Source organism: Ciconia boyciana, chromosome 19 (genome assembly GCF_034638445.1).
Source record: "Ciconia boyciana chromosome 19, ASM3463844v1, whole genome shotgun sequence".
Taxonomy (NCBI): domain Eukaryota; kingdom Metazoa; phylum Chordata; class Aves; order Ciconiiformes; family Ciconiidae; genus Ciconia; species Ciconia boyciana.
In genome coordinates, this window is record NC_132952.1 from 2,186,712 (window position 1) to 2,200,131 (window position 13,420).

Here is a 13,420-nt window from a genome sequence, read left to right on the forward strand (position 1 = left end):
ACAAGTTTGAGATTCTTACCAATGTTGATTCATGAATTCCTTCTGTGTGATGGTGAAGGTACAGAGTTTATTACAAAGAGAATCTTCATCCTGTCAAGAAGAAAGTTATTTTAGAAAGGTGTTGTAACTGCAGCTACAGCAAAGGTCCATGGTACAGAAGACGTTCCTCGGACACTAAGTGCGCGTTTTAAGAATAGCAAGTTTTAGCACCACCTAGCTAAACTAAGGCAGCTGGTATCAAATCACATGGAAAGAGAAGATGGCGACATTTTATAGCAACTCAAAAGAGTGAATCAAAAAAAAGAAAACAGTAAGAAAAATAATATATTGGGATGACAAATTTTAAAGAATGCATTAATAACAGCTTTTTTTTTTCTCCACTCAACAGCATTTAAAAGCCTAATCTAAGTTGCTTGTTGATATAAAAGCTAGTAACTGACAAACAAACCAGTAGGAACAAACCCGTCTTACTGCATTTCTTCCTGTTTTCCAAAAAAAAAAACCAAAAAACTTTTAACTTCTGTTGATTTCACAAAGTTAACAGATCTACGCACGAATGACAGATATTCTCTTCCAGATCTGACAACTAGGGTTCTTCACTCAGTCTCACATTAGGAATAAACACCACCATCTAAATTTATAACCTGAGTAATTCTGATTTGGAAGCTGCAAAATAAATCTTCATCTCATTTGCAGCATTAACTGTGACTATTGCCTACCGAATCTTCAGCTTGAGAGTCCTCCTCCTCCACTGCTAACTCTTCCACCCAGTCTGAATCCACCTCAATTGCCCGTTCCTCTCCATCAACAGAAAGATGACTTGGTCCTTGGCCACTGGTCTGGCTCAGTGCATTAGTGACATCGGCCAGGTAAGAAACAATATGGCATGTGCACTCCAGGATAGTCACATGCTATAAAGTAGAGATGAATGAAAATGAGAGGCAACTTAGATCCCGTAATAGCTGCTATAAGGCAAGAAAATATAACAGTCCCCCGACCAAACTGCTTTAAGACTCCCACTATGCAACCAAAACAGATAGTCGATACAGCTCACGCTTGAGATTTAATTCCTGCAAGTTAAGCAACAGTGACATCTTACCTTCCCTTGCATGACGTTTGCATTCATTTTTTCTACCACATTCTTTTGAGACAGGTATTTCTTGCTGTAACGCAAAACAGTGAAGATCATCACAACTGGCAGTCTTTGGGAAGTATAAACTCAGTTCTCACCGACAGCTTCAAGCATTCAGTTTGCTTTAGATTAGCAACAGGAAACTTATAAATGCAGTAATTCAACCATCAAGAGTGGAAAAGACAGAGAAACCACATGGTTGTTCTTAACGGGGGGACACAGATCAGCCTCTCTCAGACACTTTATATTCCAAACAACAAACAATAAACTAAAAAATAAGCGTGTGTCAGTAAACATGAACTTCTGTCCCCAAATTACCGGGGGGGGAGGAATCAGTCTAAGTGATGCCAATGAACAAACGGCAGTACACAGTTCGCTCTTACCATCTGCCTAGCCAATCAACAGCAGCACCATGAAGCTGGAGGTGTCCCGCACCTTGTCCGGCACTAGCCAAAGTTGCCATCACAACCATCAGTTCGGGAAAGCCTGTGCCATCACCATTGGCCAACATTTCTGTTGCCATTGGTATTAGAGTACTCAGCAGAACAGTGCACACGCCTTCTCCGACTTGGCTAATCAAAAAGAAGAAAGTTTCAGACACGGTACATCACCCGCTGAAATACAGCTAAGTCCCACACTGCAAGAGCACTGACACAGCAGTGCAAACAGCCACGCCTGGCAAACAGAAAGCTGACAAGAAGCCATCAGCAACTCACAAGTAATTTGCAAATCTAGAGCACAAAAGAAATGAACAGCACACAGAAGAAATGACAAAGGCTGTACTTTACCTGTTTTCCCGAACAATGTAAGTTGTCAAAAGTTGCAGCAGTTGCCTGTTCTCTTGAACAACATCCAGTTGATCTGAATCTTTGGGTGGGGACATGGTCATCCTGGTTAACCAGGCCTGGAGGCGTACAGGCTCCACACAAGCTAGCTGAGCCAAAGAGCCACAAAGTCGCAACAGGCTGGGGTTGGGACTCTTCTCAGCTGGTGGAGAAAATGACTAGTGAGTGACAGATGCTACAATGAACGTGTTTGAAGATGGCTGTCCATTAAAAGCTTAAAGCTGTCACTCCACTTCCTTTTACAGCTTTTCTTTCAAGCATCGTCATATCGCAGTCTAATACAAGAACAGTATTATGTGGACAAAGGCAGGACAGAAGAGATTCAACAATCACTTACTTAGCTGGAAGAGCTTGGTGAAGAATTTCAGCACCCTGTTACAGAACTTCGCCGAGAGGTTTTCATTGGCTGTCGCCATCATGATCTGGACCAGTTCTCCACTATACGGGGGCAGGGGGGGGAAATTAAGTCAGCTTTGTAAAAAACAACCCATTCCTTTTCTTCATTTGCACTTAGTTATATCTGCCCGCACATTTAAGATTGGTAATAGTTTGTACAACATTGCTCAGCACAGCAGCCAAGCCACAGAAATTGCTTTCAGACAAAAAGCAAACTCTTAGCTCAGACTAAATCCTGTAAATCTCATCAGCTCCTGAGTAGCATATCAGTATCCTCCACGTATCAAGTCACAAAAGGGCCTGTATTGGTTTCCAAACCAAAATTCAAGATTTTCTTGCCTATTTTTCCCTTTCAAGTTAACAAAGTACAGCAGCCAGCCACGAGACTGCTGCAATTTTGAACTGCTGAACAAGTAGAGAGCAAAACCAGACAATGGTTGGCTTTCCAGTAGAGAACAACTTTCCTCTCCAGTTCACCCTCATCTCTTCAGAACACTGTTGTTGTGCTATGCTGCTTCCATCACAATTTGTCTTCATAATTCTAAGCCAGGCCAACATCCCGCCTCCACCCTCAAAATTATCAACCTATTGCCCTGACGAAGCACTGAGAGAACTTGGGATTTTGCAACTGCCTTATAGACCGGCATCTCTCAAAAACCTCCTTATAATGCCTTTGACAAAACAATCATCTTGCAAGATTCCCCACTGATGATCACTATGAGAACTCGCTGAATATTTTATTTGGAGTGACGAAGACCAAGGTCCTCTCCCACAGAGAAAATCTTTTCACACTCTACTGCGCTGCTTGAAGAGTATCCCATCCTTACAGTGTTCTGTCTTTTCCTGCACAATGGCATTAACATCACTTAGGTGTTGACAGTGACAAGCTAAGAGAAAAAGAAAGAGAAATAAATTTCTTGGGCTACAACTTTCAGGATGACTTCACCTTTCTGAAAAGAATTCCTCCATGGCTTTTCGGGCCTGGCTGCTCTCCAGCTGTTTCTCCAGATGCTGCAAACATTCCTCCAAGATGGACTCATCCAGGCCACTGAGGATCAAAAGATGCATATTAAGTAAGAGTATATAAGAGCGACTCCAATTCTGAGAGCCAAGAAGTGATCAATTTTGCTAAGACAATTCTAATAAACTTTCCCCTACCTGAAAGCAGCTCTCCTTCCAAGAGACAGGAGAAAAATAATTGATGAATAAACATAAACACCAACAAATCCACCAAATGTTCAGAAAAAAAAGTGGCACATGATGCTGTAGGCAAGTTACACAGTCAGAAACCTAGAATAATCTAGACCTTTCAGATGCCTTACACTACAAATTCCTCTAAATGGCTGCTCTTTTTACACTTTTAAGTCTCTTTTAGTGTTACCCCTCCCCATTCTCTCCTGTGCTCATCCCCACTCCACAACGCACCCTGCAAGTAAAATCCAATTATGTTTACATCCTCTAACAGAAGGTGCAGTAGATCTCCCTCTGAATACCTTCCATCCAGAGAGGATCAGTGTTAAAAAGATGCAACATCATCATGCCTAATGGTTTTATGTTTCAGATGTGTAGAATCAACCCATCTGTGCATCAAGCTTATTCTCTCTATACACACAGAGAGTAAGGGCGGGAAGTAGAAATCCCGCTAGTTTGCTATGATAAAGCAGGGATTAGCCATCCTTATAAACAGCAAGAACAGAGACAAAGGAATATAAAGCAAGTTAGGTCAGCATCTTCAGCTTTGATTTTGTGCTGGCATTTACATAATTTTCTATTTGCTTAAATAAAAAACTATCCAAATATATGCATGCTCTGTCCAGGGTTACAAGAGATGATTAAAATCCACGCTGCCTGAACGGCAGTGCTGAAAATTCTGGTAACATGAATAAAATACGTTGTATTTTTAGTCTACAAGTATAGAAGTCTTCAACAGATAAAAATAAGCTGATTTTTCGCCTTTCTGTTGTGCTGTTCAAGAACCAACACTGATATTTAAACATACTGTAGTAACTTGTCATGTACAGCTTTCTTGGAAGAGAACTACAAGCCACACAGCCCGTTACCTGTTTGGATCAGAGTGATGGGCCAGTATGTTATAGCATCCTGTGATCAATTTCTCATACACACGTGCCAGGAATTCATCTGATTCTGCAGGGCCCAAGATCCTTTCTAGGGAGTTGCTGCTTATCTCTGCCACACTCTCTGTGCTGGTCTCCAAAAGGAGGGGCAGTAGGGAATGAATCACCTGTGGTGGGTTCAAATCATCTGACCAGCTTGAAAAGAAAAGAAAACAAGTTAACGCTCTGTATGACGTATCCGAGAACACCCTTACTGGGTAAATCAAGAAGTCACCCAAGTAAGGCACAAGTCTGGATGGAAGTCTGTGATAAAAACCCTTTTTAGAAAGCCAGGATAGATACAATGACCCAGCCATTTTTCCTCTCAGAAAAATTGTTCTCATTTGGAAAACTCTACACATTACTTTTGCATATATACAGCTACAACATTTTCCTAGACAGTCACGCTATCGCATAGTACGGCTTTTGGACTTGTCTGCAGCGTCAACGACTATTTTTTTGTTTCAGAATATCTCACAGTAAGTCCCTGGGAAAAAAAATTATTTCATTTCACTTTTTCCTTATGCTTTGAAAGCATCACACAAGTGAATGGTAACAAAACAGAAATTAATTAACTAGATCCATATCGCCTCAGTTTATATCTCAGTTTCTTCAAGTTCCTATTTAACCAAAAGGACTCAGGATTTCTCTCAGGGAGTCTGACTTTTAGAGATACCAGGTCAAGACAAAAAGGCTATTTTTCTTTCATTTAGAATTTAGAATTGTACACCGAAAGTCACTCTGTTAAAGGCTTAGTTTAAAATACAGCGCCGGTTCACTAAGCGTTGCACTTGAACAGTCTGATGAAGATAGACATTCAGAAGAGCAGACAGATCCATACAACAAGAATGTAATATAAAAACCCATCACTTACACAACGAGATCCCCAGTGAGTCTGACCAGGGAGAGAAGGGTGTGTTTTAGGGAAGCTGCAAGAGGTAGACTTTGGCTGCAGAGAGTACCGAGGTGGGCAGCCTGAACTGCACTGATGTAGCTTTCTGCAGGGATCGTGTCATTCGCAAAGGCGTTGCGCTAAGGATTGAGACACACACGCACAAAAATCAGAACCGTTTCTCTTTAACAGAACGACACACTGCCTGCCATTCCTAGCAATTTATGGAGCTACGATCAGACCAGATCAATCCATGAGGCTGGACTCACCCATGAGCCAATGTTTGGAAACTCATTTGTATGAATGTTGTTCCATGATTCACATAAAGTCTGCACAGCTGATGGCAAGTTCTGAACAAGTGTTGGACCTGGAATTAATATGGAATCTTAAGTCATTGAGTAATTTCATGGGTCCTATTGAAAACCAGAATGCTTCTACAACACTGTTTAAAACTAGATAATTTGATTAAAACACAACTGTAGCTAACTTGAGCTGTAATTCTACTGAGGGCTGGTTTCATGCTTTTCTACAAGTCAAAATTATCCCTAAAGTTTGCAAGAGCTTCCCAGCTTCTTTCACTTTATTAAATAAACAGGAAACATGGCAAAAATCTACTTCGCAGCAGTCTTCAACATATCAACATTTCATAATTCCCCTTACTATGTCATGCCACCGGAGCACCAACACGGTTATAAAAGCATTTCAATAAGCCAGATAAGCCCTCAAGATAGTTACTCTTTCAAGGTTTGCCCAACTTTTTCAGTTGTTAGGATACTAAAAGGAAAAGATTTCCCAGTCTGCTGCTGACAGGATAATGCACTCATTTGAACAAAGTCGTCGAGAACATGTAAGCCAGCATACAGCTTTGAAATTGAATGTTGGCAGCACTGTAGAAAGCTTCATGTAAGACAGAAGGAAACCTGAACTATCCAGTACCCTCACCTAGAGTATTAGACTTGCAACGGCTGGATCCAATGGCCAGGACAGCAGCATAACCTCGTAGCTTCTCTTCAGAGGGTTTGTTCTCAGTGGAGCCCTCTTCAGAGACGCTCCGTAGCAAGTAAGATCTGCATTCGGGATGGAAAGGATTTATTTCAGGAAACAGCTCTGCATTTCAGAACTAAGTGTGTCAATACAGTGACAGATAAGAAAGCAAACTTCTGAAGTTCTGCCCCATGCTTTGTGTTATACCACTAAGGGAGTTCTGGGCTTTTATCACCTCTAAGCTACTTACCAGGAAAAGTACCCACTCAAAAGAAAAAGCTGATTTACTTTTGCTTTCTTCTACATAGGTTCTAACGAGAGTTTAGAAGACTTCAGGCTCTTAATGTAAGAATTAAACCCCCTCTCTTTCTTGATGGTCTGACAGTCTCAATATTATCTCAGTGAAGTAACCTTAATAGCACTGCCCTAGAGAGTGGTAAGAGGAGGTTTCATCTTTGGAGGAAAAGCTGGTTTTGCAAGCTTGCAAGAAAGTCTTGAGAGATCAGACAAGGAGGCTACCTAGAAACAACAACTTCACATACATGGCTTGAGAAGCTACTTTCCATTCTTCTTTTAAACCAATCGACACTCTAGAGAACATAAGTTAGAGTAATTATACTGGACTATTTAAAAAAAAAAAAAAGCACCTAGCTCTAAGAAAACAACAAACAAAATGCAAGGAAAGCCCTGTGCACAGAATAAAACTGTACTCCTACTAGCAACCTTAAGGACTGTACCTGGTAAACGTAGCATAAGTGTCAATAAGCTGTAGCGTAGCAGGCAGGAGGTTCTTGGTTATCTCTGAAGACTTGTGTGGATCAGTTTCTGCAGCTAGCTTGGAGAAGTGCTCATCTAGAGAAACCTGGATCTTGGAAATTGCAGCATCAAGGGTGTAAATGGACTGTAAACTGGGAACTTCGTGCAGTTGGAGAATAGTTGTGCAATCAACACCACAGAAAGAAGATATCTTAAAATGCAAAGGGATGTAATGGTAAGTGCAAATCATTCCACAAAAATAGAAGCTCCACATGCACAATTGCATTCACACCACTTTACCTGCCGAGCAAAGTATTCCTCTGCTATTTCCACATCATACTTCACTGAGCTGCACTTGCTGGAGGCCAATTCAATGAGAGAAGCAGCATGGTCAGCTTTCATGCCCTGCTTGGTAAGGTGATCCTACAGATGCCAAAAAAAGACCTGTCACTTCAAAGGTGCTCTGTAATTAACCGCTCTGCCAATTACCAGGCTAGAACACTTCAGAAAACACAGATACAAGTTCCCATTTCTCACCACCATGCCCACATAACAAATCCCACATGCAGTCAGCATGGAACAACAAGAGACCAACGTTCTTACTATCAACAACATTACAAAACAACCCTATAATGATGAGGCTGTACCTTGATCCATGTGACATAAGATGCGATTCGCAGACGGGAAGACCAGCGCAATGTGTGTAAAATATCACATTCACTCATCTCTGGTGTGTTCGTAGCCAATTGATTCATGTAGTTTTTGGACGGAGGCAAAATCCCTAATATCCGCCACAGTATCAAGAAGTAGTACTGAAGTGCACAGGCTTCCTAAACAAAAGTACAGTTGGACAAATTAATACAGAAAGATCGCAGTTTCAATCATTACAGCTACTGAAATTACCTCATCAGACACTCTAGACTCCTGTAGATGTGTCAAATCAGATGAGCACATACTGGACTGAGTTTCTGTCATATTATACAACAAATTATACAACAAAGAGGAGTGAGAAAAGAAGAAGGGAAGATTATACAAAATTTCTCCATTTCATCATATTCTAGCCAGACCTCCCAGAACTACCAGGGGCATACAGCAAGTCTAAAACATGTTATGAATTAAAAACTCCTGTAAGATGTACTGTCACCATAAACACTACCATTAGCTATGGGATTTTTAAGTTCCCCATTACTCCAATCACTGTCCAAAATACTTTGGTTAACTACTTTGGTTGAAAATACTAAGTTTGAAAACTTGTTATTCCTCAACACAGACAACATTACAACTACACAGTCTTACCAGTGCAGTGACATTTTTGTTCTCTTTCCTCCTGAGTGTATCAAACTGTGACCCAGCTGCAAGTAAGGAAGTCAGGGCTGTGTAAAGCTCATCATACTTCATAGTCCTAGAGAAAAGGACCTCACAAACCTGCAAGAGATGACAAGTCAGGATCGTTGCTTTCCAAATTGCACAGCTCTGCATTTATATACAATCAAGCTCTTCTCTTAAGGATTCAGAATACCCACAGACCAAAACTATGCAAAATAAAACTTCAGGAACTTAGTTCTGTCGGGTATTTCTCTCCCCAGCTGGAGTACCAATGAACTGGCTATAAGGGAGTATGCATGAAGGAAGCCCTTGGTGACAACAAATTTAGCGAGGAAACAAAACCCAGGAAGAACACGGAGCAAAATGATAGGAAAGCAACTCTAATGCCATGTGCCTTTGTCTCAGATGTTTCAACAGCACTGAAAAGTAAGTGTGGATATGAAAGGGCACTCTGTCATAGCATACATATTTGAATCACAAGCATTACTACAAGTAGTCCAACACGTCTTCATAGACTTTGCATGCTGACCTCCTTGACATGTAATTGGGCACAAAAAGGAATCCTATACTATCTTATTCAGCCACTACGCTTATCTCTGCTTGATGAAAGATTTCTGCTCTAGCTGCTTCATCAAGTCTTGACTATTTTGCCCAGCACTTGCCCAATCAACATGGCCCTCAAGGCTTACAGAAAGGTCTTTAAAACAGAAATCCCAATACCGTGCTATCTAGACGGTTCAGATCATCTTCAGAAGCTTCTAGAGATAGGATGCAGTAGAATCTGGGCTGTGGAACTGTATCTGGAATGTGAGGACAAAAAATAATGTTCAAAGTTTTAATTTGGCAGTATCGTGTTATCCTCTCTCCTCCATCCCCACAACCTTTCACATTTTAAGACTAATATCAGATTCTACTAAGCTAGCTCCATGACACATTATACGTGCTTTTAACCTACGGTATATGCAGCCAAGGTTTTCCTACTCATACAATCCTAGCATAATAAGTACACACTTATTTTGAATTACTTGTAGCATACTCCTAGACGACAATAATTTTGTTTAATAAAACTTTTCTTGCGTTACATGCATTATCTGCCTATTGTAACTACGCCCATTAAAAGTAGGAAAAGTTACCCACACCAGGGCACAGGAAGGGCTCTCATTTATTTGTAAAAGCAAATCCTGGAATAAAAAAAAATTCCTTACATTTTCTTTCTTACCTGATGAACAGTGTTTGGTCCAGTTTTCTTCCACTTCTTTAAACCCGTGATAAAGTGGGACAGACGTTCGTCTGCTACTGTCCTGGGATCCACTCACCCAGCCAATGGGTGGAGTCAGCAAATTATATTGCACCTAAGTTAAAAAAAACAAACAAAAAACCACCCATGGCATCCTTGTCATTAAGGGGTAGGGGGAAAGAATACCACCACTGCCACCACCAACAGAAAAAGAGCTGTAAAATACAAACAACCCTGTTGCTAAAACACAATCATTCCCAGCTTCTGAGGGAAGCCCTGGACCCTATCTGATGATTTTTATTCTGGAGTGAGCAGTTCAAATCAATGGTCAAGCTTCCAACAACTGAAAAAGCCACATGCAAAACACTAGCATCCCGTTAATGAGAACAGTGCGAAAAACCTCAACAGTGAAAAGCTAAAGCAAGGACACGGCGTACAAGTTATTTGTGAAATGGTGCCTAAATACCCACTTACTCAAGATTTTGAAAGATAAGGCATTCATCCTGTCCTTAACAGGATTTATTAGGACAGTAGTTACACAAGGAATTTACACTCAAACTGAACCTGCTGCTAGGAATCAGCAACAGTAGTTAATCATGCATTATAACTCCAAAACCATCAAAACTGATTTACTCGCAAAGGCCACGAAGAGACCAGAACACATGAAACGGTTGCCTGTGACAGGTTGCTGCTGGGTGACCAACTAAATATCCCAAACATGATCTCAAAATCTTACCTGTTCAAATAGGTACACAGGGGCCTTGGAATACTGATGGAGCAGGTAGTCAAATACCAAGAGTAGACGTGCCACGATAAGTGGCACAGAACATTGCTGGGTATCCATGTTCACTGTCAGCTCCACAATTGTCTGGATACAGAGCATCATGATAGATCTGCGGCCCCTCTCAGAGAAATTGTGAAAAATAAGCAGCAGCAGCTGGAGATGTTCAACATTCAGATCTTCTGTGTCAGTAGGAAGAGTCCCCTGCAAGGCATTTTGCTTCAGTGTGCCCACAAACCTGACAATAGGAGAGGAAGTTTAAAAAGTTTACTTTTCTCCTTGCTTAGATCCCTCCTTAAAATCTCTTCAGCTAGAGGTTATAGAGAAACATTTTCATAATTATATTTTTCTGCTTATTCTTCTAATGCTGGCGATTTCACAAATTATTCACTGCATCATGTATTGGAATGAGACTATGCAAACAGTAAAACCTACAGAAATTCAATTAGCAGCAAATGCACTTGATGGAAAATATGAACAATCATTCAAAGGGAGAAAGAGAGATGCAAACTTGTTCCCACAGGAAAGGCTGTCCACTACAGCTTTAAGTCAGCTAAACCCTATCAGAGACTTTCACATTTGGGTAATGGTAGAGAGGAAAAATCTTGCCACCATCATAACAGAACCTACCAGAAACCTGCTGAAATAAGACATTTGCCTTCCCTTTTTAAAACCAGCATTGCTGTAAGTGATTCAGCCTCCACCCGCTTAAATCCTGATTCTAGGTTTCATTTCCTATGCTCTAGGTGAAGGGCTCCAGCAACACGGAAGACTGACCCTCTGCTCCTCCAAGCATCACATACCATCACCACTCAGAGAACACACACACACGTGTTACTCTGGTCCCAGAGAATTTTCACTTGATAGAAAATGAGAGAGGTAAGAGATGACTGACTTTCAGCTTAACATAAAATTACCTCACCTTTCCCAAACTTTAAGGCATTCTGGAACGTCAGGATCTCCCTGGGCAGTGGCTTTATGCTGCCAAATCAGGAGAAGCCGCGAGAGCACCGACAAACTTTGAGGATGGATGTAGAGAGGCCACGGACCTTCAGAAAAAGGGGCAACTCCCAGCTGCTGAAGAAGTGTGTTCTGCAACAAAACAGAGACTTGTTGAAAAGAGGCAAGTCCTGTCTGATGCCTTAATTAAAAGTATGATCTGAACATATAGGTGACAATAAACAGCAGGACTCTCAGAGCTCGTAGGGGTTCACACAGCAATCTCTCTCCTATCTCAAATATATAGCATAGCTACTGAGGGACACTTACGCTGTCACTTTGCCACCTAAGACACAACAAACTTTCAACACCAATGCAGAAAAAATTGCATTAATGAGCTCTACTCGTTTACTGCAATATCACAGCAGGAGAGATTATGCTACTATGTTCAGTATCTAAGAATTTGGAAGAAGATCCCTTTGACTGATCACAGTAATGCTTGCTTCTTCTCAAATATAGTAAAAAGGCAGATTTCTGAAAAGTCCAACTGCTTTAAAAAAAACCCCAGAGTATTTTAAATACAGTAGAAAACAGTCAACGAAAAGTATAGGAATTAAATTCACTGACTGGTAAGCAGATTTATAACCTCTACTTACAGTGTTAAGTCAGGTCAGCCCATGACCTAGCAAAGAGACCTAGAGGCTACAAAGTTAGCACATGAAAGCAAAAGGATTAATTTGATTCTCTCCTGAGAGAACTCCAAGGTCTTTTGGCATCAGTCCTGACAGCAAACCAAATCTGCAGGAATGCCTCTTGATAAACGCATGGATAGAGGCAACTCTCCAAAACAAAATATACAAACTAATTTCCTTTTCAGCTTTCATCACCTTCAAAGTTCAGTGGATTAATCTGAACTCTAGATGTTAAGTTTACGCTCTGTAGGATGTTTTGTACTGGATGACTGCAAAGGCCATCCAACTCATTGGATCCAAAATATTCCAAGCTCTGTTTGCAAAAGAATATACCCTAGGGCCAAACGGAATCATCAACATGCTACTCTAGGTGTGGAGAGTCTGTGTAGAGACACTAACAGACACCAACGCTTCTTCATTTTATTTATACATTCAATCACAGACTTACCTGCAAGGCAGGAGACTGAAGATCTGAGGTCACCAAGGAATGGTTGAAGTGATACAGTGCAGCAGCAAACTCCTCATCTGACGTGCCTGTAAGACAGGGATCAAGCCATTTACTACCGTTGCTCTCCTACATTTAAAATTTCCACATGAAACTAAGAAAACATACACCTCTAAATCCTACAGCGTGTGTTCTCTAACAGAGAAGTTCTGCTCACTCACCCTTAAGCCCATCCTTATCCACTTCTTTGATGATGCTAGCTAGTGTAGCCATGTGCTGCTCCGAAAGAGACACACTCAGGTAGTTGCGAATGAAATTATTCCTGGAGTTCAGCATAGAAGAAGTGATAAAGCTCAAAATGTTTGAAGCTAGGCTCAAAAACTGAAAAGAAAAGAGAAACACACTATAGAAGCAACAAAGGCAGAGGGAGTACAAGACAACATTAAACAAAAACCAAACCACCAGCAAAATAAATCAAGTGCCCTAACTCCACCCCGGCAGTGGAGTACAGGTTTACTCATCGCAATCCAGCTCACTGCACTGTGTTCTGTATCAGGACCGATTTTAGAATTCTCTGAAAAGGTTGCAAGTATCTAACTTCTTGACTGCAGTATTTATTTTTGTCTTTACCCAACGGAGTTGGAGCTAAAAGCATTCTATCAGCAAGTCATTTTGCTTATAGTTCTGCCCTCATTTTCCTTTTCCCTCTGTAACCCAAATAGATATTATCCTCAGTGTTTGCTTCCCTGTCACTAACAAATACTGTGATGTTCCACCTGACAGAAGAGTAGAGAAAATGTCTTTCTTCAAAGCCAAGACAGTCACTGATTCTCCATCAGCAATGTACTTAAACTACCCGACATTTATCATGTTGTCTGTCA

At 41.0% G+C, this 13,420-nt stretch overlaps 1 protein-coding gene across 4 annotated transcripts in view; it reads right to left on the reverse strand.

The window, feature by feature from the left end:
- Window positions 1-13,420, reverse strand: part of UBR4 (ubiquitin protein ligase E3 component n-recognin 4) — a 78,634-nt gene that overhangs the window by 54,025 nt on the left and 11,189 nt on the right. For all 4 annotated transcript variants that reach the window (XR_012045849.1, XM_072884270.1, XM_072884269.1 and 1 more), the window contains exons 16-36: window positions 12,761-12,920; window positions 12,543-12,628; window positions 11,386-11,555; window positions 10,419-10,701; window positions 9,665-9,797; window positions 9,166-9,245; window positions 8,416-8,544; window positions 7,767-7,949; window positions 7,420-7,542; window positions 7,101-7,330; window positions 6,322-6,446; window positions 5,649-5,746; window positions 5,362-5,519; window positions 4,434-4,643; window positions 3,320-3,421; window positions 2,315-2,415; window positions 1,921-2,119; window positions 1,516-1,704; window positions 1,100-1,163; window positions 720-911; window positions 20-90 (exon numbers count right to left, since the gene is read on the reverse strand). Coding sequence is in view for 3 of the 4 variants with exons in the window: in XM_072884270.1 (XP_072740371.1) it covers window positions 20-90; window positions 720-911; window positions 1,100-1,163; window positions 1,516-1,704; window positions 1,921-2,119; window positions 2,315-2,415; window positions 3,320-3,421; window positions 4,434-4,643; window positions 5,362-5,519; window positions 5,649-5,746; window positions 6,322-6,446; window positions 7,101-7,330; window positions 7,420-7,542; window positions 7,767-7,949; window positions 8,416-8,544; window positions 9,166-9,245; window positions 9,665-9,797; window positions 10,419-10,701; window positions 11,386-11,555; window positions 12,543-12,628; window positions 12,761-12,920 (3,086 nt within the window). In the remaining variant the exon portion in view is untranslated. The remainder of the gene's footprint in view (window positions 1-19; window positions 91-719; window positions 912-1,099; window positions 1,164-1,515; window positions 1,705-1,920; window positions 2,120-2,314; window positions 2,416-3,319; window positions 3,422-4,433; window positions 4,644-5,361; window positions 5,520-5,648; window positions 5,747-6,321; window positions 6,447-7,100; window positions 7,331-7,419; window positions 7,543-7,766; window positions 7,950-8,415; window positions 8,545-9,165; window positions 9,246-9,664; window positions 9,798-10,418; window positions 10,702-11,385; window positions 11,556-12,542; window positions 12,629-12,760; window positions 12,921-13,420) is intronic.